Here is a 26,328-nt window from a genome sequence, read left to right as displayed (position 1 = left end):
TCTGACTCAGCCCACTCTGCCCACCCTCCCACCCCCCAAAAGGAGAGAGGAGAGCCTCACGCTGAGGCCCGTCTTACCCAACACCGCATTTACAGCTGTTGCTCCGTCGAGGGTCCTTCAGAGGATGGCATTGCTGCTTTTTCATTTGTGAACCCAAACTTTCTCTGTTCCCTGTGGCATTGTACCGGCACCTTCTGGAGAGGACATACGTACTGATATGTGGACGTGGACATGCCGTTTCTGTCGTTTCAACATAAGAGAGCTGACCGCCAAAATGCTACGGTAATGTATTTTTGTATTTTAAAAGAGATGTGCTGCAACTATTGTTACAAAAAAAACAACAACAACAACAACAACAAACAAAAAAATTTACCATTTTGGTGTGATCTGCATTGTAAGAGCATCTTTTTACCAGAATGTAAACAAGTGAATGAAGATGAATATTGTGGGTACTTACTTCAGTGCTATTGTTTCAGACTGCATGCCTATTAAAGTAATGGTGTACTGACTTACTGTACTGGGTATTAGAGTGCATGTATGTGTGCAAGCACTAATTTCAGCCTTTCTGTTTCAGCTTATCGGTGCAGTTTTTGCTCCATTCTCGGACGTTACGTGAATAATGGTGCCTTGTTGACATCCCTAGAAGGTTCTTCACACACTTACTGGTCTGCTGTTTGTCTCTGTAGAGTTTAAATGTACAAAAAAAAAAAAAAAAAACAGAATAGTACAGTAACTATGTATATCGACAGTTATGAAAATACATCATCACTATCATCACATTCCCAGCGGTGGCAATTATTGTGATGGCGGTAACATTTGGCGGGTATTCTGTTTAAATCACCGGAACACCATGCGCGTCCACAGAGGTTTAACTAAGGGTCTGATGTTGCTGTTCATTTGGGAAGTGGGCGGTAATGCATCAGTGCATTAGTGCCCACATTACAAACGTGTTGCCAAAAAGGCAGCACATGAACTTGGCTTTATGCACGTGTTATCAGCTTTGAGAGTCAGTCTTGGAATCTCTGTGCCAGCCCTGTGCCAGCCCTGTGCCAGCCCTGTGCCAGCTCTGTGCCAGCTCTGTCTCACGCAGTGCAGAGCGGATGCTGAGGTGAAGCTCTGCCAGTCTCTCGCACACCTCACCGACACCGCCGACTGTACAGGACGTGTCCTCCCGTGTGCGGTTTACACGCTGCCACGGCTGCTCTAATAACTCCTGGGGCTCAGATATCGCACGTATTACAAGAGCTAACACGGGTTTTTGTAGCAGCTGTACGGAGTGTGGAGTGGTATGACCGGACAGAGAACAAATACAGATCATTCTGTGAAAGGTACCTCCAGCTGCTCGTGTGGATGCGGGGGAAATGGAAAGCTGAGTTTATTCTTTTATTTATTTATTTTTTCACAACAATGAGTCATACCCAAGCCCCCTTGGTGTGCCCGAAGGGAATAATCAGGTTATTAGAATTCAGGAAATTGTCAGCACTGAGTCTGGTCAGGTGCTTATCTTTTTTCTCTTTTCTCATTTATGCAAACAAACTCGGCAGATATCGCCTTTTCTGCCGTAAATGCAAGGATCCACTGGGTATGCAAATAAACACCGAGCAGTGATGACTGAAGTCTATCAGCCAGGATTACAAGCTTTGATAGGCTATCACAGATACATGGAGGAATAGACTCCGTTCAGCGTGATTCACTTCTTAACAACCGCACTCAGAAGATGGACTGACGTCACCGAACTTGATCAGAATTCCATTATTGCGTTTTTCAGAAATAATTTTGGAAATTCGCAACCCCCCCCCCCCCCCCCCAAAAAAAAACCCCGCCTCACCACATGATAATTGAATGCTTTTTAAATTCAGATCGCCCCAATTATCTGGTTTTAATTGTTTGGCTCCCATGGTGAGTTTGTCTACATGTTGCCTTAAACTGAGCATTGAGTAGTGTGCTTACTGGAGTAGGATCGTAATGAGATGTTTTTCTCTCTCCAGATTGGGTGCCGTATGTCTTCAGGAAGTGAGAGAAATGACGGCGCAACACTGACGTCTGTAGTCAAATTAGGCAGATGCATTTATACCGTTCGTGCAGCAACTGTTTTTTGAACCCCCACAACGGCGGGTGGACTTTTTGACCTTGTCTGCCGAGAATCCCGACGTGGTAACGTGAGCAATTGTCATGGCAACAAACCACGGATTCCACACCTCGCGCGGTAAAGCCAGGAACAAGCAGCTGTTAATTTATCCCTCTCCGGCGTATATCCATCTCCCATTGAACTCCCCTGCACTGCGCTGCGGGATGACTCATACCTGGGTCGCGCTGAAAGGCTCCGCGCCGCGTGTACACGTCTCGGTTCTAACAGCAGACCATTCAGGCCCAAGGCGTTCTCAGTGTCGCATGCTTTTTTTTCTCGTTTTTTTTTCTTTTCTTTTTTTCTTTATACTACGTGCTGACTTTTGCGCTTAATCCAACGGGAATTAGCTCTCAATTTTGAGCAACTAATGTGTCTTATTTTGTTAGAAACAAACAAACGACACTTGTTTAAAGTTATCACTAATTTGGGCTATGCTTTCTGTCAGGAGGGCTGTTAAACAGCTGAATTAGATTCAGTAAATGTTCACACTGGCAATGTGCAAAAAAATAAAATAAACAAGCTGAATTACCGATGGTAAAATGTTAGAAAGAAATCATAAACCTATGGGAAAAAAAATAGCTTAAGCACACGCAGTGCGGGAGATCAATGGATACATACAGTGCCATGAAAAAGTATTTCCCCTCTTCCTGAATTCCTCTATTCTTGCATGTGTCACACAGAATGCTTTCAGATCTTTAAACAAAATGTAATGTTAGACAAATTTAACCCAAGTAAACAAAAAACACATTTTTAAAATTATTGTTTCATTTATTTAATTAAAAAAAGTTATCAAACACCCATATCACACCCATGTGAAAAAGTAATTCCCCCCCTTAAACATAATAACTGGTTGCACCACCTTTAGCAGCAATAACTGCAACCAAACACTTCCAATAATTAGATCAGTCTTTCACATCACTGTGGTGGAATTTTAGCCCACTCTTCTTTGCAGATCTGCTTTAATTCAGAAAAATTGGTGGGTTTTCGAACATGAACTGCTCCTTTCAGGTTCTGCCTCAGCACCTCTATTGGGTTCAAGTCAGGACTTTGACTGGGTCACTCCAAAACTTTTCAAAAATGTGTTTCTTTTCAGCTATTCAGATGTGGACTTGCTTTTGTTTTTTGGATCACTTTTTGCTGCACAACCAAATTACACTTTACCTTCAGCTCATAGACAGATGACTGGACATTTGCCTTAACAATTTTCTGGTACAGAGCAGAATTCATGGGTCCTTCAATAATGACACTGCCACTTTAAATAATATATTTTTAAAATATGTTTTGTGTTTGTTCAGTTTCCCTTTGTCTAATATTACATCTTGTCTAAAGATCTGAAACCGTGCAGTGTGTCAAATATACAATAATATAGAAAATCAAAAAGGGGACATATACTTTTTCATGGCACTATACTTGAAATGGCAGCATGTTTCAATTAGAGGCCATATTATTATATTAGTAACTTATCTGTCCCAATTTGCCTCATTCCATAGGGGAAAATGGACGTATTTTTAAAAGGTAGCCCAGTGATGTTTCCATCCATCCATCCATCCCTTATCTATACCTGCTTATTCCTGGTCAGGGTTGCTGGAGGTGCTGGAGCATATCCCAGCATGCATTGGGCAAGAGACAGGAATACACCCTGGACAGTTCCAAGGATGTTTCCATACTTAAAAAAATACCTTGGTGATACTTTATTCCTCCATGGTGTGGTATCTGTGCCTACTCCAAGGAGACATGGATTTTCAACAACAATATATTATGTAGTATGGCACTGCTATCTCTGCAGACAATTAGACCTTTAATTACCATTCATCCTGCCATTAATCTTTTTTTGATAGTTGTTTTAGTTTCCATTTTTATCACCGTGGCAAAGCCCGTGAGAACGGTCTGTTCAGATTGTTGTAGCCAATTAAGCCTAACCTATCACCAACCTAATTTTGGCATTTTAAATAACCAAAGCAGGAATGTACAGATGTTTGCAGAGGGGGGACTAACATCTTACAGCCGGTGCACACACCAATGAAAGAGAGCTTAACATCTCTTCACAACGTGTACATGTAATTAAATGTACTCACAGCCTGCAGCTGCTGTTCCCTAGCAACATGCCATGATCACGGTGAGTTAACATGTATCCTGAAATTAGCGTTTCCTGCTGCGCGGCGAGGCCCATGTGTTTTGCTATTGACATTTTAATTGACCATTAGAAACACTTCCTCTCGCATCCTGTGTAGATGTTGAGTGTTCGTTTGTATCCATGGTGTGACAATAGCTCGCCGTTGTTCATCACCCTCTGAACACAAACCCTGAATGCTCGAAGTAGAATTACAAGTTGATCTTTCTAAGGGACGATGTTAAATGGGGATTTTTACTCGTGAATTCACAGCGGTTTTCCAAAGGGTATAAACAGTAGCGTTAATTCACAGAGAGAACATAAAACAGCTCTTTATCCCGCAGTCTTGTAACATTTGATAATTTCCTCGAATGACCAAACAAATAAATATCAACTTGTACAAATATGTCATGATGTGGAAACTGGTGCATATGCTTCTTGTATGCAACATTTAATGTGAAATAAACACGACCAGATTTTTGACATCGCATGGGCTATTTAAAAAGAGGTTGCTAAACCTAAACAGCGAGGTAGCAGAAGAATAACACTACTTGTTCACGATGCTTTTAGCACTGCCTGACTTAATAATATCTGATTGGCTCATTGTTATTCAGTAATTAGGTTCTTAAAATGAGATTAATTCCAATGACATAAATTAAATTCAGCCATGGCCAAGTCAGATGAACTCAGCTGAACACAATCTGACATTTATCTAATGAAGGAATAAGATTGCATTACTGCACTTGCTGCAGATTGTGTCAGTTTTGTTTCTCTACTCCTTGGCCAGTCAAGGGTGAAATTTGTTTCATAGCAGCCTTTCAATGGCCCATGTACACATAATTACAAAAAGAGAAAGTGATTGACACACATACACATGCCTAGCCTTGCCTGACAGTACAGAATGCATTTATGTGTTACAAATTGATCTCATTTTTATAAATATACTGAACACTATATTATTATTATTATTATTATATTACAGTTAAAAATCCCAAATTAAATGAAATACACAAAGGTGAAAATATTTGTATATATTTTGATGTGAATGTACCAACATTGTGTTTATGAGGCTGGGTTCACCTAACAATGGGACAGTTCTGGTAATATTAATCACTGCATGCTATAATGGGAAACTATTGTGAGAGGCAACAATTAAGAGGGACCAGTTTATGCAGTACAGATGATAACGTCTGTGCCACTTGCAGCACTGTGATGACACACCCAGAAAACCCTGCGAGAGAATTCTCTGTGACTGGACTGGCAACGATCCCTGAGAATCTCTCATTAGCCTCATGTGACATCTGATTACACAACAGATATGGAAAACAGGAGCGCATAACCCCAGTTCCAGGGGCTGAGAAATACATACAGGCTTAATGCATGCATGCACACACGCGTGCGCGCGCACACACATACACAAATACACACACACACACACACACGCGCGCGCACACTCATGCGCACACACACACACACAAACACACACACACACACACACTCGTGCACACACACATGCACACACACACACTCATACACACACGCACGTGCGCGCGCACACACACACATACACAAATACACACACACGCGCACACACACACAAACAAACACACACACACGCACACTCGTGGGCACACACACACACTCGTGTGCACACACACATCCACACACACACTCATACACACACGCACGTGCGCGCGCGCACACACACATTGTCAGTGTTGGAGGGAGAGTGAGATCACTTGTTTCTACTACTGTGTGTGTGTGTGTGTGTGTGTGTGCGCGCGTGTGTTTATGAATGGTGGAAGGAGGGTGAGATTACTTTCCCTGTGGCTTTACAGTGGATCAAGGCTCCTGCTTTGAAGCGTCGCAACGTCTAAATGAGACAATGGTTGTATCAGACTAAATGAATGCCTTCTCAAATTATGTGATTCTTTGAAAAATTCAAAGAGCTCTGTTTTTACTTATTCCTGAAGCATCCTGGGTGTTTGCCAGGCAACTACAGCAGTTACAGGGTGACTTTTTAAAAAAAAAATTCCAGACAAAATGTAATCCTTGTTTTTTGGGAGGATGCATTCTAAGCTGATTATTTGGCGAGAGCACTGGTCTCGCGCGCGGGTCACTGGTCGCTGTGACACCCTGGTTGTGCCTGCCTGCCCTGTGCAGTATCAATGGGTGGAGACCGTGCCTCTGGTACGAGTTGCGGCAGCTGGAAGCCACGAGGAACCCTGGCAGACGCATGCTGTAATTATCACGCGTAAGAGACGCATGAGATAATTGGTGTCTTTGCCCGAGCGCTAACCTTAGGCTCCAACGGTCCCCCTGTAAATGAGAGGTCTTAATTTCACAAAGGTTTCTCTGTCTCATTATCCATGAACATCACACACACTCACACAATATCTCTGTCTTACATGTTTGTTCTCTCCCTCTAACCTCTATCTCTCTTTCGCTCTCTCATTATCTCTCTTTCTCTGTTTCCATCCCTCCATTTAACTTGTTCACTTTGTTCCTGTAATGCCATAATTAGATGTAACTCACACTTTCGATGCACTGTGTAAAGTTAGTACACATGCTAATTATGGTAAACAATGCTTACAGAATACTGTGTACATTTGTGTATGTATTATGTAGTATATATTACATATTTTCTGTATTGAAATAATATTTTATGAACTTTCTCTTGAAAAAATTGTAAGAAATTGTTCTCTGTCTGTTTCTGCCTCTCACCCAATGCACGCTGGGATAGGCTCAAGCAACCCCGCAACCCTGTCTAGGATAAGTGGGTATAGATAATGGATGGATGGATGGATGTTCTCTGTCTGTGTGTAATCAGTTTGTGTCTATGTACTGTTTTCTGTCTTGCTACAGTACGTAAAGGACAGACAGACAGGCAGGCAGGCAGGCAGACAGACAGACAGGCAGACAGGCCGGCAGGCAGGCAGAAAAGTGGACAGACAGACAGGCAGGCAGGCAGGCAGACAGACAGACAGGCCGGCAGGCAGGCAGACAAGCGGACAGACAGACAGGCAAGCAGGCAGGCAAGCAGACGGACAGACATACAGACAGACAGATTGATAAATAGACCTCATTAGACAGACCTCACGCACACGGACAGGCAGACAGACAGACAGACAGATTGATAAATAGACCTCATTAGACGCACCTCACGCACACAGGCAGGCAGGCAGTCCACACGTGCTCTGCTCCGGCCCTCTGAAGCTCCTGCCAAGGCTGCGGGTCATTAGAGTTCTGGCAGGAGCGGCAGAGAAACGCTTCGGAAGCTTTGCTGGCTGCTCACAGCGGGGGGACGGCAACAAAGGAATCCAGTAAATCATTCTTCTTGTTTTTTTTTTTGTTTCTTGTCCTTTTGAGTTGCCTTTCGGGTTGCCTTTTGATGCGGTTCTGTTTCCTTTTTCCTTGAAAGGAAAAGTTTAAATGTATATTTAATGTAGGGCCCGGCAGCATAACAAGTCCTTCAAGCAGGCAGAGCAATACATAAACATCAAGCAATACATAAACATCGGCTGGAAGAATACTGCTGACCTCAACAGGAAGACAGGGTTATTTTCTCGTTCTTTGAAGTTGGAAATACTTCAGAATTCATGCATACACTGTAGTTCCGGCATGAAATACAAATAGTTTCCCAGTAATTGTAAGCGCCAATTTTAGCACCACTGCACAATACCTGTGAGGTCTTGTGTTTGCAATGTTTTCATGGTGATAAATATGTATGCCATCACATTCTAAATGCTACACATAGAAACCGCAGCATTGCAAGTGAATAAAAAATAATCAGTCAGGTTGCAGTGACTGACAGCTATAGTACAGCAAAATCAGCTCAGATATACATATGGACACTTTAATTAAAAGACTTTTCATACATTGAAGAATATATTATTCTATAAGTATAATTAAAGTATGAAGTCCTTCTGTGGGAGACTTTTTAAAAAATCATAGGGCACTCTTGTGCTCCCATTCCAGCGAATCCCAGATGGCAATTCAGCAGGCACTGTGACGCTTTAATTTATACTAAATGCTCACAGAACTCAATATTAACCAAGGAAAGCCAGAGACACTGTACTGCTACTGGTGGTGCTTTTCAGACTATGCAGTGTTTCGAGCTTAGAGCCTGTCCTCCCTCTCGTACCCGAGCCAAGTATGTCATGACTACACATCAGCTTGCTGACTGGCTCCTTATGGATATTTTCATGTGATGTATTACTAATTTTAACACAGGCAAAGCATTTCAGTTAGCTTAGCCCATAAGAACCCGCCATTTCTCCTTAAAGGAAAATTATGGGGGATATAAAACAGACCAAATGGACCACATGGAACACATTTCTGGATTTATTTTTTTGAAATACTACTATATACTTCAGTATATGTCACTTAGGGACTTCATGAGTTAAAATCAAGGATAAAGCTGTATAAGGAACTTTCCAGAATATTTAAAGTGTTTGTGCCACCTGTGACACCGTGGGTTCTTATGGGTTAGAGAAAGCACTTCAAGCCAAACTACGCTTCAAGTGGAGCAGTCTACAAAATCTTTATATCTTCATATCTTTATCAGCAGGTTGTGAGATAGCATTACATATTTAAACTATCAAAACCTGTGTTGCCGTGACAATCAACTACCATTCAACACTTCGCTGATCCACAAATCCCCTTTAAAGCGTAACTCTTCCGGTTAAACAAAACTCATTAAAGCCAAAGCTAAACAATGAATTTCCAAGTGCAAGTTAATCGTTTGTCTATAAGGATGGAGTGTAGAACAGTGGGTAAGGAACTGGCCTTGTAACCAAAAGGTCGCAGGTTCGATTCCCGGGTAGGACACTGCTGTTGTACCCTTGAGCAAGGTACTTAACCGAAATTGCTTCAGTATATATCCAGCTGTATACATGGATACAATGTAAAATGTAAATGTAAAATGTAAATGTAAAAATGCTATGTAAAAAGTTGTGTAAGTCGCTCTGGATAAGAGCGTCCGCTAAATGCCTGTAATGTAATGTCTATCGCATTTCAGGTAGTGTGGCTCGTGGTTTACCATGTTGATCGGCAACAATGACCATAAACAGCCCACTCTGCAAACCCGAAATTCTGCCTGGATGCTGTCCAGTGCCACTGACAGCGCAGTGATTCTTTTTGAAAAGGTAATTTTTTTTTGCCTGCATGAGTAATAGCCTCTGCTAACTACACGATGTTCAAGCTATATATATATATTTTACTTTATTTTTTTTAAAAATCAGAGCGCTTTCATACACCACAACAGGCAGACAGGCAGGCTTCTTGTTCTCAATCCAGCTTTGAGTCTCAGAACCAGCTGCTGTGCATTTTTCATGTTTTGGACGCAGCAGTAGCACGCTCTGTTCTAAGGCCTCTCTCCTTGTCAGGGAACAGTCCCAGCCATCAGCGCCCAGTCAGCTGCCTCTCTCAGCGCAGTGAGTCACTGCCCTAATGGGAAGTGCTCTCGTAGATGTAATTACTTCGATAAACGACATAATTGCTCTCATAAGAACTTATAAGAGAAAAAAACAACACGGGAGGGATAAAAAGAGACATAAAACGTCCTCGTCCTCCAGATGGACCAACATATCTTCCAGACAACAAACCAAATCGTTGGCATTAAAAGCCAGAGTTGTGGACTTCACAATCCATGCCTTACTTGAGATGAACTCAGTTAAGGAGAAATCTCTCCGATCTACAGACTCCATCCTGCGGTCCTGTGCTTTTGCGAAGAATGAAGGGACCAGCACTTCCCCCGCTGCGTGAACCTGTTCCAGTCAGTCAGTGTGAGGGAGATGGAGGCACACTCTCCTCTGTGTGGACCTGTTCCAGTCAGTCAGTGTGAGGGAGATGGAGGCACACTCTCCTCTGTGTGGACCTGTTCCAGTCAGTCAGTGTGAGGGAGATGGAGGCACACTCTCCTCTGTGTGGACCTGTTCCAGTCAGTCAGTGTGAGGGAGATGGAGGCACACTCTCCTCTGTGTGGACCTGTTCCAGTCAGTCAGTGTGAGGGAGATGGAGGCACACTCTCCTCTGTGTGGACCTGTTCCAGTCAGTCAGTGTGAGGGAGATGGAGGCACACTCTCCTCTGTGTGGACCTGTTCCAGTCAGTCAGTGTGAGGGAGATGGAGGCACACTCTCCTCTGTGTGGACCTGTTCCAGTCAGTCAGTGTGAGGGAGATGGAGGCACACCAGGGGGCTGAGATCAGGTGCAGCACCGGATTAATAGAGGAAGGAGGGGAGATGGCGACGGGTGGCCCTGAGAATGGAGTTTTTTTTAGTTTTTTTTTTTTATAAGGGATCCGCCGTATGGATTTAAGGACGACGCACTCTGTCAGAGTCACTGACGCAGCCCGGCTGACAGTGGGGCCGCGGCACTGAGAAAATGTCTCATCCTGCGAGACCAGATGAGTCATCCCCCTTTTGCGTCATTCTTTCGGAATAGAGGGAGCGAGGGAGAGAGAGAGAGAGAGAGAGAGAGAGAGAGATCCAAGTCCAAGGGATTGCTCTCATAATTCTCCCAGATACAGGGTCTGTTTTCCCCATATAGACGCACCTACAGCACACAGCATAACTCACTCGTTCACCAGCAGCAAAACATGACGGAAATTCTTCCGCTGATACAGCTTCAAAGTATGAGACATCCTGCCGGCGAATCTGAACAGATTTACCCACCTCCCAAATTGCTCAATCAATTTGATGCTCAGTGAAATGGGCCTTTATTTATTATTAAAGCGTGCGAACAGCGTACTGTTTCTGGCTTTCTGGTTGCTATTACACGCTTCCCATTCAGTACATAGTATCACAATGAACATTCAATACAAAAATAAAAATTTTAAGCTCGATATTTGAGGTGTTACATGTCATTGATGCATTATTTTGACAAATCATGAAACAATACTTCTTTTTTTCTAGTTGTGCAAGCTTGGGATTCAATTTTTTTTCACACTTTCATCAACAATATACTGCCTAACCTGCAATTTTTTATTGCAGGTTATATATTTTTTTGTATTTGTAATAAATTGTTTAAAAAAAAAAAACGAGAACAATGTCAGGTAATGAAACTGATTGAACAATAGAATAAATTGCTTGCACTATAATTTACTTATTTTTAAACAGTGGCAAAATATCTTTCTGTGTAATTATTGTTTGAGCTGGTAGAAAACCTTTGACTAACACAATCTTGACAAAATTACCATATTGATTTTGTTCAGACTGAGCTATATTAGTAAAACCCTCAGTGTCAATGCAACTCTAACAGAGTCTAAGTACTCTAACAGAGTAACATCTCCATTAAGGTGAAAAGGTCCTCTATCGGTGTAGAAGAAGAAGGTCCTGGGTTCAAATCCTTTCTGTGTGGAGTTTGCATGCTCTCCCTGTGTCCGCGTGGGTTTCCTCTGGGCACGCCGGTCTCCTCCCACAGTCCAAAGACATGCAGGTAGGTTAATTGCAGACTCTAAATTGCCCATAGGTATGAGTGTGTGAGTGAATGGTGTGTGTGTTCTGTGATAGATTGGCACCTGTTCAGGGTGTATTCCTGCCTCTCGCCCAATGCAGGCTGGGATGGGCTCCAGCATCCCCTGCGACCCTGCTCAGGAATAAGTGGGAATAGATAATGGATGGATGTATGGATGAAAATGTGTGCCGTGTACAGAGTCATAAGTTAAAATTAGTAATGAAAATAAGAATATTTGGCATCTGTATATTTTACTCATACTCACTTTATGGTACAGTGCTGCTTAATGAAGATAGGTATTGGTTATTTTCAGTTTTTTTGTGATACTGTACTGACCTCTGCTGTCAAAAAAAGGTATTGCCATTTACTATTCTTTTTCCCTGCACGGTGGGCTATGCATGGCAAATTGTGGTCACTCACTCACTCACTCACTGATGACCTTTGAGGGACGTTTTGTGGGATGCATGCGCAGGTAGTGCCAGCTAAAATGTGTCTGCGGAAGTGAGTTGCATCGTAGGTCTGGACAGTTCAGTGCTTGTTTTAACAAGTTATTAACCAATCCTTGTTTGTTTTGTGGCACGCGTTAATGCATCCTCCAAAACAAACTTAAAACGCATAGAGTGCATAACTATTAAATTAATGTCATATGATAACATCGATAAAATTTCATTCTGTGACTTAACTGGGTAGAAAATGATAAGGGGATAGTACCAGAATGTTCTATGATGTTATTGTTTTCTTTGGTAAGATACTGCATTTTAATGATTACTGGATTATTTAAATACATTAAATGCTTTAGATTGTCTTTTTTGGGTCTGTGTAAACTGAGTAAATAGATTCAATACATTACAATCATTTAGCATAATCAATATTGTACAGTTTTTTGAACACATGTGAAAGTGATTTGGCATTTGTATTTACTTTTTAGATATATTGACAAATTTTGCCATGTATTAACATTATAGAACTCCAAACTGCAAAACATAAAGTAATATACAGAGTATACTGTATGTGTATTTATTCAAATGAAATAATGAGCCTGCTGCTTTACTTGAACTGATGGTTGCTTCCTGTTCTAAACTTCTGGAGCAGTGCTTCCCAACCTCAGTCCTGGTTGGACCACTGCGTGTGCTGGTTTTCATTCCAACCATAACACCAATCCCAGATTTTTCAAAAGATGTACATTTTTCTTAATTAGGTGCTTTAGAGTGATTATTTACACTCTTAAGCCACAGAAATGTCAGAAATAGTTATGCATGCCATAAATAAATGCCTGATGTTTTAATTGTGCTTATTGCACTATATTACAAATAATTGCATTTTTTCACCTTTTAATGAAATTGTTTGCAATATAGTACAATGTGAACATGGGACATTTATTCTTCATGACATGCGTAGCCATTTCTGACATAATGTGGTTTAAGAGGGTAAATAATCCCTCTAAACACGAAAGCACCAAGTAAAGAAAAATTAATCGCTTGTTTAACTTCTGGGTTTGTGGTTGGAACGAAAACTGTCATACACAGGGGTTGTGAACCGCTGTTCTAGATGGCGTTATACAACCATGTACTGAAAATCCTAAATAATTATGTCACCCCAGTTTAAAGCGGCCAAAAAATAGGTACACATCATTTAATGGTAAAAGGATTAAAAACATTCTAAATGCAATCTAGTTCACAGTTTTGATTACTATAAAGAGTGAATTTCGTGAAACATGATAGAATATCCAACGGATACATACTCAATCTTATTTAGCAAGCAACTACATAAACGCCTCTTCACGTGCTGTCTCATCTCATACAATGACCATTCTGGTGCAACCAAAATTGCTGGAGAGAAGGAATGTGCGCATTGTATTTGATAGGCATGCCGTTGACCAGTGGTTGTTGTTCATTTCTTCAAAAGCGACCGTCAAACCCTATAGGCTGCAAGACAATATCCTACCGGCAGGTGGAACAAGAGTGGAGAATGTACCGTCAATAATTGGGGCCGTTTTATTGAGGGGAGGTGGGGGCTTAAACCAATAGACGTGTGGCCTGGTTGTGACTGTGTGGCGTAAATCCCAATCGTATTTTATCTTTGATCAGGGGGTGTGCACACAATCCGCAGGAGAGGCGGGAATAGCAAACCGGTCTACTTGGTTCGGTTGAGAAGGCGTCTGGCGGTGGGGGTGTATATTTGGTGCAGAAACGGCGAGAAGGGAACAGAGGCAGGATTTTTACAATAACTAGAATACAGTCGAATTGAGTGGGTTAACGAGTTATTTGTTTTTAGTTTCTGAAGCTTTTTCACTGTACCAGGTAGGTTGTGAAAATGTATTATATTTGTCATCTTCTGAGAAATGCCTGGCTAACTAACGGATTATTTGTGGCTGGCTGGCTGGCTGGATATTTAGCAAGCTACTGTTCAACGACAGAGGACCACTAGCATCAGCAGGCTATCTATGTAGCCAGTTAGCTCGTTAGCTTTCTACATATATTAGCTTTCTTTAATTGGTGATATTTAAAATTAAAGTGTGTTACTGTCTTGAGTTGTATTGAAACTATAACGTGGTGGATTTGAAATTTCTGAGTATGAGTTCTCATCTTCTGAAGTTGGTTCGAGCCAGTCACCCACCCACATAGCTAGCTGGCTTGCTGTGTTAGTAGGGCGCACCACGTAGCTAACGTTAGCGCCAATGTCATGACTTGACTGCGTATTGCAACACAAAACCTGACTGAACGAATAATTATCCTGTTGTATGTTTCTGTATGCTAGCTGGGCGTCTGCATGTATACCCCGTGTGTGTATCTGGTAACAAAACTATATCGAGCATGTTTTCCCGGCGACAATTTGGCAGTTCGTGGCTGGGTGGATCTGCGCGCACATCACCATCGTTGCAGTTCAGACGCAGTTAGCTAGCCAGCTAACCGGCGAGGAGAGACGCACCTAATGTTAACATCATTGGCGTATTGCGCTATACTATAACGGTACTGCATAGCTACTGTACTGCGAACTTTACATGCAGTAGTCTGACCCACTTTTGAATTGTGTTGCTGTGTATTACTAGCCACGGTGCCAGCTCAGTCCAGCGCAGACGAGACCGTTATTTTTTTTTTGCTTGCCTAAGGTAGACAGCTAGCCACTGTTGTTGCTGGATTAATGCCGTGCAGCAAAGCAGACACTGGCGTTATGTCTTAACACGCACCTCGTCATGAACACAAATGCATGATAATGAGCTCACATATGTATAGCTTGTCCGCTAGTTACTTGAGAAGGATGATAGAGGACAGGCTTCCCGAAAGTTTCCCTTTCCCGTGCGCGCACTCATCCTTCTCGAATGTAAATGGGCATCATTATTGCTAGATGACATGACGTATAACATTACATTTGGAGATTCCGAGAACGTAATGAACCGCTCGCGTCTTAGTTTGCTATGCGAGTTATATATTTGGCGATCACTCGCTGCGGTATTTCTGCATGACAGTTGATATACTCTAGACGCGTCTGAAGATGTTCCAATGCAGTGTGTGCGCGTGTCAGGAGTGTAGTCTCGCGCTATGTCACAGAAGCGCGCTGTTCCGCGCCTCGGTATTTGCAGCATAGAAGCATAATCAATTTACCGTAGTTTTGTCTCGACTAGCCAGCTGTATAATTAGGGGAAGCAAGGTTTTCGGCACCGTTATAGATTAGTCCGGGCATAAAAGTAGCAGTTTAAAAAATCTAATTTTTAAAAGTCCGGACCGGTATAAAAACGACTAAATAAAAATCTGAGAACATAAAACAATATTACGATATATATATTTATGGTGATTCAATTTGTGCCGCAAATGTTTTCAGTAACCCGCCCTAGCAACCCCTAACAAATACTTTTCTTTGTTAAGTGTGAACAGGTGCGTGGCGCCTGTTGGATTATAATAAGCAACCTCCTTTACGGTGCTATAACTGATGTACAGCAGTTAATGTATCAAATTAGTACTTGTGTGGTGTTAGGTTTCAATATTGTACAGTGTTTGTATTAGTTAGAGTGTTTTTCTGATACTATGATCAAATGGCACACATTGCTGAAGTTCTCTGTGTAAGCCAGGACATTAAATTTAGGGCTGCAGGATTCAGTGCTTAACCACCCACCACCTCACCCCCCCCCCCCCCACCCCACCCCACCCCACCCCTTCCCCATGGCATCACACTTATCTGAAAATCTTGTGGGTTTTCAGAAGTGCAAGAGGAAATATGCTCAATTAGTCCTTATCAGTGGTTATTTACAGATGGTTTACAGGAGTCAAAACTATGTATATATACTGTGCTGTGTACAGATTTTCTTGGTCATTGAGCGGGTCCTCTTTTTTGCATTAGAGAATTGTGTTTGTGGCTGTGCGCTTGTCTCTGGGATGGCAAAGGTTTGAATCAGAGCTGGCCTGACAGCTGTTTGCTTAGAGATTTGTGAGGATGCTGTCCTGGATGACCAGCAATCTGTCATTCTGCTTAGTCATAGAGAGGCAGTGTGGGAAATCCGCCACTGCCTGTTACTGGCATGTCATTTTGTTCACACACCACACCTTCCTCTCTTTTAAGTGGTTTTCTTTTCATTTATTTCTCGTAGTTCCAGTGTTGGCAGACATGAACCTTTTTTTTTTCCTTTCTATGTGTTTTTGGATTGTGTGAAAATGGTGCCCAACATATGGATATTTAAATTGTATTATTGTCAGGAGCAAAGGCTGAAGATTTTCTTTGACATAGCACGTTTCATTGGTCAATTCTGTACCTGCCCAGTCACGAAAAGCCGTCGTGCAACCATACGCAGGCAGGAGGGGGGCCAAAATCAGGAGGGGGACATAAAGCAGGAGGGGGGCCAAAATCAGGAGGGGGACATAAAGCAGGAGGGGGGCCAAAATCAGGAGGGGGACATAAAGCAGGAGGGGGGCCAAAATCAGGCGGGGGGCCAAAATCAGGAGGGGGACATGAAGCGCTCCGGCATGAATGACAGTGAAATAACAGCAGTAGACCATATCATGGACAGAATCTGATTTAGAGAAAAAGTTGTAATAACGTTTCCTGCCTGTGGTGGTTTTTATGTATTAATTTCGCGCGCGTGTGTATGTGTGTGTGCGTGCGTGCGCTAGTTGAAAGACAGCTCAAGCTGTATGAAAGGAGCTGCTGGTTTACTCTCTCTCTCCCCCCCTCGCCCCCCCCCCCCCCCCCCCCCCCCCTTTCTCTTGTTCTCTCCCTCCCCCCTCCCTCCCTCCCTCCCTCTCTCTCCAGGTGACCTGTCCTGCTCTGGTATCCGGAGATGGCGCAGCGGAGCGGGCCGGAGGACCCGGAGCGGTACCTCTTCGTGGACCGGGCGGTCGTGTACAACCCGGCCACGCAGGCCGACTGGACGGCCAAGAAGCTGGTGTGGATCCCGTCGGAGCGGCACGGGTTCGAGGCGGCCAGCGTCCGCGAGGAGCGGGGCGACGAGGTGCTGGTGGAGCTGGCCGAGAACGGCAAGAAGGCCACGGTCAACAAGGACGACGTGCAGAAGATGAACCCGCCCAAGTTCAGCAAGGTGGAGGACATGGCCGAGCTCACCTGCCTGAACGAGGCCTCGGTCCTGCACAACCTGAAGGACCGGTACTACTCCGGCCTCATCTACGTGAGTGCCCCGCCCCGCCCCACCCCGCCCCGCCCCAAAACCCAACCCCACCCCGCCCTGCCCCGCCCCGCCCCACCCCACCCCACCCCACCCCGCCCCCTAGGCAGACAGGTGTAAAAGTGGGCGTGGTTCTCCTCACAAGGGGATTGGTTGTGGGGTTATGAGGGAGGGGCTCCGGCATGCTGAGGGTGCACTGGCTAAGCTGCCCTTGCATGCGGTGCAGGTTGGCCCAGCTTTGAAACTGCACCAACTGCATCCCACTCTTCCTGAATCCTCATGCGTCCCGCTTTTGTCAATGAGACGTGTGTCGCGGGTCGTCTTAGGAAAACACACATTTTCACAGGAATTTTTGACAAATTCGTATTCTCTTTGCATTCTGATTCCTCTCTGATTGGTGGGTTTTTGGCTGTCTGTGCCTCTCCCTCGCTCCGCCTCCCCGCTGCTCTGCAGTGAGCTGTGCTCGACGGGTTCGCTGCCTCCTTCAAAGCTCACCCCGCTGCCCCTCCCCTAGACCTCACGCCTCACACACGCGCGGCGTGTAGCACCGCTACCCGTCCTCCAGCGCTGCTGCCCGTGCCGCACTGCAGCCGGGGGACGAGCCAAAAGCGGTACGGTCCAGGGGAGCCACCGCCGGTGACGTCCGAGACACAGCGAGATCTCGCCGCTGGTATTAATCATTTAACGGCGTCCCAGATAATAAGGGCCTCTTGTGATCTTGACCCAGTTTGTGACACGTATTCCTGGAATAGTATTTAGGTCGGCGGTCGCCTGAGACTGGGGGAGCGGTGCGGTTTGGGTTATTTCGGGTCTTTCCTTCGGGATTTCGGGGAAGATGGGGACCCTGCGGGCATGCGCGGGCGGCGCTGTGTGTTTCTCTCTTCCAGGCTGATGATGTTTGGAACTGTGTTGCGAATGACATCGGGCGATGATGTGTTGGATTAAATGGTAAACGGACTGCATTTATATAGCACTGTTATCCAAAGCGCTTTACAATTGATGCCTCTCATTCACCCATTCACACACACACTCACACACACCAACGGTGAAAGGCTGCCATGCAAGGTACCAATCAGCTCGTTGGGAGCAATTAGGTGTTAGGTGTCTTGCTCAGGGACGCTTTGACACGCCCCCAGGGTGGGGGGATCGAACCGGCAACCCTCCGACTGCCAGACAAGCGCTCTTACCTCCTGAGCCATGTCGCGGATTAGAAGGTTGGCCTTCCACCCCGGCACATTCCGTCCAGTCTCCGGCGGGCTTGTTTTAAAAACCGCGCGTGCCTAAAAACGAGCGGTTCAAAGAGGAGAGGATTTCGGGCTTCGTTCCTCGGCTGTCCTCCTCCCACCGCCGCGGAGCTGAAGTCTCGCTCCCCTGGGGCTAGTCAAACAGCCTGTCTCCATTTTAAAAACCGCAGCAGTTTTAGCTTTTTTTCCTCCACTCTCCACTCGACTGCCTTTGTAATGGCCAAACGTATCTCTAGCTGTATTTGTAAAAAAGCTGAAACTGGCCATGGTATTTTTTGAGGATTGCTCAACCAGCCATTTTGGCTCTGCCCGGCTGCGTTGCTTGGCTACGGCGCAGCGTGCTGTCAGCTTCCTGTGCACCTTCACGCTTACCACTGGCTGTGAACCCGGGGCTCCTCTCTGAGAGACGGCCAGACCGTCATTAGCATCCTCTAATTAGGCAGGCCACTCCCAGCCCAGCTGCGTGCGGAGGGAGGGGGGGTGTGATGTGCTGGGAGAACGCCCCCCCCCAGGCCTCCCTGCAGGCCCCGGCCATGTGCTTGCCGGCTGGGGGCCAGGCGGGGGGGATTGCGCCCCTGTCAGAAACGGGGGGGGGGAGGCTGCTGCTGAGTCATAGCAGGCTAGCTGTAGCGCTATAACTGGCCCTTTGTCTCAGCAGATCAGCACAGCTGTCTGCATAGCCTGCATTCTTAGGCCGCGGGCTCGAAACAGATTCTTAATTAAAAAATAACTTGATGCCCAGGCCCCCCCTTGTTTTCCCCTTCTCCCTCTGTTTGCTCTCTCTTTTTCTCATTTTCTCTCTCTCATTCTCTCTCTCCCTCTCCTCTCTCTCATTTTCTCTCTCTCACTTTCTCTCTCTCTCCCTCTCCTCTCTCTCTCTCTCTCTCTCCCACTCCTCTCTCACTTTCTCTCTATCTCCCCATCTCCTCTATCTTTCTTTCTCTCATTCCCTTTCTTTCTCACACATTATGCGCACTAAACCTGACATTATGGGGGATGTAGAATATCGGCAGTTGTTTTTTTAAAAGTGCTTGTCATGAGGAGAGCTTGTAACAGTGGTGATATGGAGTCGTGAGAATCGTTGCAATGCAGTGGAGATGGTTCCTGAATGACTCACTTCACCGCTGATACTCCTCTCCATTTCAGTTTGAGTGATGTAATGTACGTCTTTAGAACAGTATCACTGGAAGTGAGTTACTGCTATGGACTTTCTGATTGAAATGGTGTGTGTATGTGTGTGTGCGCGCTTGTGTGTGTTTGGGGAAAGCCTTTCCATTGAACATCACGATAACTTGGTCCTCTGGGTGTTGTCATAGTGGGTGGTCAGCCAGTTGGGGCAAGTGTAGAAGGCTCTGGAAGTGTCATACTGTTATTATTAGCCACCCCGTTCAACAGGCAGACCCAGTGATTTCCCATTGAAATGAAGGGCTCTGTGAAGTATCGTTTGGGAGTCTGGTCCATATTGGCCTTCATGTGCCATTTTCAGTATTCTATGGGAATCGTTACGGGTACAGAATAGCAGCTGCATTGAACCTGGGAAGTTAACAAATCAAATTTCAACTTTGTGTAAAAGTGTTTGAGTATTGACCTCTCATTAATGGTTTGTTAAACCCAGAATGTCAGCTAATTTGTCCTTTAAATTATCAACTTTATTTCTGTCTGCTGCCTGCGCAAGGCAATTAACTGGTAGCAGATAGAATTACATGAAACCTCTGAGTATATAAAATACGGTTGCCATATGGACTGTTAGTTACTGTTAGTCCTTGGCTGCGTCATCTTTAGCTACTGTCAGCCTTTATTTATTCTTTAGATGGAACATGTTTGAGGCCGTCTCCAAAGATTATTCTTTTTTTTGCTTTGACCATTGAAACCAGTCTTTAAAAAAAATTTTTTTTTTGCACTTTACGATGGCTTTTTGCTGTTATACTCTTATATCTATGTTTATATTGACAGCTTATTAGCCACAGGCCCACAACAAAGCCATGTTCCCCGCTGATGCAGGTGACCCAGTATGACACCATTTTGGCTAACATGAGGCATTTCTGTCTTGTCCCCAAATATATGGCCTCCTTTCTAAAGTCAGTCTGTTGGCCATTAAACTTGGAATGCCTTCTCTGTGTATCTGCAATATTCATATACATCCTCATCTGGACAATCACTTATCTGTACACCGTCCCACGTACTGCTGTTATGTCACTGCTGACAAGTCTGATAAAATGGTTAATGAGTCAGCTTCTTTAACCTTTCGCTATATTTAAAAATGAAAAGAAATTGGACATCCTCGCCTACAGTGTGAAGCATACTTCTGCAGTTAACCTGGGACCATTTTAATTGTTCAGCAAGGCAAGGTTTTATCTTTAGTCTGTGGGTTTTAAATTGCTTATCAGTGTTTAACATTTAAAACCCAATACTTCCCAGCCCCCCTAAAAGACCATACAGAGAAGCATACTGTAATTGGCTTTCTGCTGCAGAAATCATTGTAGTGTCGCTTTAGCTGAGGAAATTGCGCACAAGCAGGGTTATTATGGTATGCCTCTGTGTGTTTAAAATCCCCATCCGGTGGCAGATCTGTTCTCCTGCTGTGATTGGTTTTCAGCGGTTGCCCAGAGTAACTCACACATTTCACTCATTACTGGATTTGCCGTCCGCAAGGCTGCCTTGTGGTCTTCTGCATGCTCGATATATTAAGCGCTGCGTTGCTATGGCATTGCCATGGCACCAGCAGGGGACGTTTTAAATGCAAATGGCAGTTAATGCGTGCGAACATGAACTTGGCCAAACAATTCGGAGGCCAAACAAACGTCCGCCTTTTTTACTTTTAAGCGACTGCAGCCTTTTGAAAAAGTCGAGTGGGTTTTTTTTCCCCCTCAATGAAATGTAAGGAGGTGTGCTTTGATGTCATGTGGTGTGGTTGAATGGGTCCAGCGTCTTTTTTTAAGGGATCCTGGGCTGAGGCCCGGGGCCTGGGGGCCTGGGGGCCTGGGGGGCCTGGCTGGGTTTGTCCCTCCCGCCTGTTGGAGACGTCCGGTGGAGATCTGAGGAAGGGGGTTATAGTAAACAAGAGGTCAGAGGTCAGAGGTCAGCCACGGATGCTCTCCTTTCAGTAGCGCATCATGGTCTCGTCCTTGAGCGAGAGATGAAGGCTAGGATTCTGTTCCTTTAATCAGTCCATCTGTAGGGAGGAGAGAGAGAGAGAAAGAGGGAGGGAGGTGGCGGAGAGAGAAAGGAGGGGGCACAGGGAGAGAGAGAGAGTGTTGCAGTGTAGTTTTTAAAGTGCTTGTATGTGCATGTTGCCAGGGCAGACTTAGCAAGGGGATTTAAGGTGAGCTATGACCCCTTTCTGTTTGCTCCTGTGGGGTGTATTCTGCTAGTTAAACGCCCCTGACCCCTTCAGTCTGCAGGTTAAACGCCTTCCACTGGAAGTATTATGACAGGATGGTCGTGTCTTGTAAGTTGGTATCTTAATGAACGTACTCTTGACAGTAAGCCCTAAGCTCGGTCCTGAGCAGCCGGCAGGCGACTCACTTCCTGTCCGCGGGCCCTCCTTCCGCGCGCGAGGGACGGATCTTTGCGGAGCTGGAGAATGTTAATTAGCCTGAAGCGTGGCAGTGAGGAGCACCGGCGGAGAGGCGGGGAGGCCCCGGAGGGGGTCGGGGGGTGTGGGTAAGGCGATACGGCAGCGCCTCGTTATTAATGCAGGGGGAGCGGGACGAGACGCGGGTTGCACTAATTCCCGCTTGTGTGCGCCAGCGCGAGCCGAGGCCGGGGTGGGATGGGATAGGCCCGCCGCCGCCGCCGCTGGTTCCCCTTCTCTCCCCCCCGCCCCCCCCCCCCCTCAGCTGTCGAATTCTTCACCTCCCTCTACGGTTTCCTCCACCAGGCTGGACCGCACAGAGGGACCGGGCCTGTGAGAGAGAGAGAGTTTACCCAGCATGCCCTGTTGCGTGGCTCTTTCAGCTGTGAACGTTCTCGCTCTCTCGCTCTCTTCTTTTCCACAGTCTTTGCTGTATAACCGAACCCCCCCCCCCCCCCGCCCCCGCGCGCCGCCCCCGCCGCACTGATACTCTTTGCCAGGAGACGAACGCAGTCTCTTAAAGTGTCGTCTTACATGGCCTGCGCTTGTCTCCGCCCCCTGGTTCATCTTTTTTCTCTCGTGTGTGTCTGGAGTGTTTGGACCCAGATCACTCCCTTTCCCCCCCCGACCGCAGCCTGGGCCCGGGGCCTGGGCCAGCGGACCGGCGCTTACGCTGCGGGCCGGGGTGGGCGGAGCTGTGCTGGACTCCGCCCACAAACCCCGGGCCGCCGCCCAGCCGCCGCCCAGCCGGAACGCCACTTTCACAAGAGAGCCGCTTTATTTATAGCCATCCGCCCTCGTAAACGGGGTGGGGGGGCAGGGGGGGGTAGACTTTTAATTGCCTGCATAAAGAGAATCGAGTCTAAATTGCAGGGCTTGCGTTTTCCAGGGCTTTTCTCCGGGGGGGGGGGGCTCTGGGGATGCGGGCTCCCCCCAGCCGCTAGCTGGCCGTTCTGGGGATGCTGCTGCAGTGAGCGGGACGGCGCTGTGCGTTAGCCGTAGTCTCTCTGGCTGCAGTGAGCGGGATGGCGCTGCGCGTTAGCCGTAGCCTCCCTGGCTGCAGTGAGCTGCAGCCGTGGCTGAGGCGAACGCCAGCGATGCGGGGGCCTGCTCCGGTGCTGGTGCTCCAGCCTGGCTCTCAGCTCGGCGGAGAGGAGCCGGGGGCTGCCCCCGAGCTCCTGCCGCTCCAGAGCTCCCGCCCGCCGCTCTGGAACACACGTTGTTCTGGAACACGCGTTCCGGAGCTCACGCTACCGCACTCGGGCCTTCGGGTGGCTCCGGTCCGGTTAGCGGTCCTGGCTCAGTCCCATCTACACGTCCCGTTCTGCCATAACTAACGTGGTTTTCTTCTCTGTTCTTTGACATGGGGTCAGGACTAGCTGGCTGAGGGCGTGTCCTAAGCCACAGTTGAAAGCACAGACACGGCGCGGCGGTGTTTGAGGCAGTGATGAGCGGAGCCTGGCTGTGCAGCGGAGGCTCACTCAGGCCTGTCTGCAGGGACACAGGCTTAATCCCCGCTCTCTGGCTCTCCCTGCCTGCCTGACTGCCCCTGCCTGCTCTCCAGCCCTGCCTGCCTGCCCTGCTCTCCTGCCTGCTCTCTGCCCCTGCCTGCTCTCCAGCCCTGCCTGCCTGCCCTGCTCTCCCTGCCCTGCTCTCCAGCCCTGCCTGCTCTCCAGCCCTGCCTGCCTGCCCTGCTCTCCTGCCTGCTCTCCAGCCCTGCTCTCCCTGCCCTGCTCTCCAGCCCTGCCTGCTCTCCAGCCCTGCCTGCCTGCCCTGCTCTCCTGCCTGCTCTCCAGCCCTGCTCTCCCTGCCCTGCTCTCCAGCCCTGCCTGCTCTCCAGCCCTGCCTGCCTGCCCTGCTCTCCTGCCTGCTCTCCAGCCCTGCTCTCCCTGCCCTGCTCTCCAGCCCTGCCTGCTCTCCAGCCCTGCCTGCCTGCCCTGCTCTCCTGCCTGCTCTCCAGCCCTGCTCTCCCTGCCCTGCTCTCCAGCCCTGCCTGCTCTCCAGCCCTGCCTGCCTGCCCTGCTCTCCTGCCTGCTCTCCAGCCCTGCTCTCCCTGCCCTGCTCTCCAGCCCTGCCTGCTCTCCAGCCCTGCCTGCCTGCCCTGCTCTCCTGCCTGCTCTCCAGCCCTGCTCTCCCTGCCCTGCTCTCCAGCCCTGCCTGCTCTCCAGCCCTGCCTGCCTGCCCTGCTCTCCTGCCTGCTCTCCAGCCCTGCTCTCCCTGCCCTGCTCTCCAGCCCTGCCTGCTCTCCAGCCCTGCCTGCCTGCCCTGCTCTCCTGCCTGCTCTCTGGCCCTGCCTGCCTGCCCTGCTCTCCTGCCTGCTCTCTGGCCCTGCCTGCCTGCCCTGCTCTCCTGCCTGCTCTCTGGCCCTGCCTGCCTGCCCTGCTCTCCTGCCTGCCCTGCCTGCCCTGCTCACATCTGGAATTGTTCCCCAGAGCGGCTGAATGTGTCCTAACGAGATTTTGGAACAACAGACCTCTGTCATAACCTCAGAGTGCTGTTTGTGCCTCTGGCCCCCAGCCAGCGCAGAGCGCATTCCAGCACTGTGTGTGTGTGCACCCATATGCATGTATGTGTGGTTGTGTGTGCGCACGTGTGTGTGTGTGTGCATGGATGTGGGTCTGTGTGTGTGTGCATATGCATGTGTGCGTGTGTGTGTGTGCATGGATGTGCGTGTGTGTGCATGGATGTGCGTGTGTGTGCGTGTGTGTGCATGGGTGTCTGCGTGTGTGCGCACATGCGTGTGTGTGCGCGTGTGTGCACGGGTGTGTGCGTGTGTGTGTGTGCATGGATGTGCGTGTGTGTGCGTGTGTGCATGGGTGTGTGCATGTGTGCACATATGCGTGTGTGTGTGTGTGCATGGGTGTGTCTGTGTGTGTTTGTGTGCATGTGGAATAGCAGCAGCAGCAGCAGCCGAGCCTGTTTGGTGCCCCCCCCACCCCACCGTCCCTGGGGAAGCCCCATTTGCCTGGACTGCCCCCCCCACACACAAAGGCCTGATCCTCTCATTGAGGAAGCGGGGAAGCGGGCCACATTACACTCGTCTGCATGTGTGGCTTTTTATAGCCGCGGTAGAGGGGCTGCACCGTCTGCATGCGTGGCATGACTGGGCTGCAATAGCACTGGAGGGTCCAGGAGCCCGATCCTCCAGAGAGGGGCAGGGAGCCCCGCCCCAGCTGGACCTGCGCCGGGGAGGTGAGGGTTTTAGCCCCGCGGGGTCTTATCAGGCCCCTGTCCCTCCCCAAGCACGCCTGAGCCGGGCCGCCATTGCTCCAGCTCAGCGGCTGGGCTAGCTGCCCCCTGCCCCCCCCCCCCCAAAAGGCCTGGGCCCCCCCCCCTAACCCAGGCTCAGCACAGACAGCATAATTACAGGAATGTGCCTCTGCAGTTCAACCAAGCACACGGGAGGGGGAGGAGCTGGGAGCCTGACTCGCTCTGCTCCAGCCAATGAGGGAAGCCTGTGGGGGGGAGCAAGGCTGCAGGGGGGGCGGTGCATTTCGGCCCCCAGATTGGCGTTGGGGGGGCGTTTGGTTCTGTGCCCGGCTCTCTTCCTGCCACATCGCATACGCAGCAGCAGCAGCAGCAGCAGCAGCAGGCCCCGCCCCTGGCACTGTCCTGCGCGGTCCCTGCCCAAGGCTGCCGGGGGAATCAGCAGTGAGGGGGACAGTGCGGCCTGGGCGTCACCTAAAGCGTGTTTCAGCTCTGTGGCTGTCCCCCTCCTGCACTGTGTGTGTGTGTTGTCTGTGTGTGTGTGTGTGCTGTGTGCTGTGTGGTGTGTGTGTGTGTGTGTGTGTGTTTCTGCATGCTGCTCACAGAGGAACTGACTGCTGTTTGCTGCCATGAACACAGCTTTCAGAAGCCCTTCAGTCAGCCTGCAGTGTGGTGACTCCAGCTTCCCTCTCTCTCCCTCTCTCTCTCCCTCTCTCTCTCTCTCTCTCTCTCTCCCCCCCTCTCTCCCTCTCTCTCTCCCTCTCTCTCTCTCTCTCTCTCCCTCTCTCCCTCTCTCTCTCTCTCAGTGCTGGCACACGTGCGCTGTGGGCTGCTGTATCCTGGGCCCCTCGGTGACAAATGGACAGCGCAGATTAGCCTCGCTAATTGCTCGCGTCTCTAAACCATGTAGCGAGCCCGTGTGCGTTTTTAGAGAGGAATGAGCTGCTCTGGAGGGGGGAGCTCTACAGCGCAGGAACTCAGTGGGGCGGTGAGCCTTA

General features: G+C 47.9%; 1 protein-coding gene across 1 annotated transcript in view; it reads left to right on the top strand.

The window, feature by feature from the left end:
- The first annotated feature begins 13,723 nt into the window (after positions 1–13,723).
- The window catches only part of LOC118220404 (myosin-10), a 16,946-nt gene continuing 4,341 nt past the window's right edge, over positions 13,724–26,328 (top strand). The window contains exons 1-2 of the mRNA XM_035404264.1: positions 13,724–13,994; positions 16,936–17,308. Of these exons, the coding sequence (XP_035260155.1) occupies positions 16,964–17,308 (345 nt within the window). The 5' untranslated portion in view covers positions 13,724–13,994; positions 16,936–16,963. The remainder of the gene's footprint in view (positions 13,995–16,935; positions 17,309–26,328) is intronic.

The sequence above is a fragment of the Anguilla anguilla genome, chromosome 2 (assembly GCF_013347855.1).
Source record: "Anguilla anguilla isolate fAngAng1 chromosome 2, fAngAng1.pri, whole genome shotgun sequence".
NCBI lineage: Eukaryota > Metazoa > Chordata > Actinopteri > Anguilliformes > Anguillidae > Anguilla > Anguilla anguilla.
Note: the sequence above shows the minus strand (reverse complement) of the source record. Positions and strands in the feature narration are given on the sequence as shown.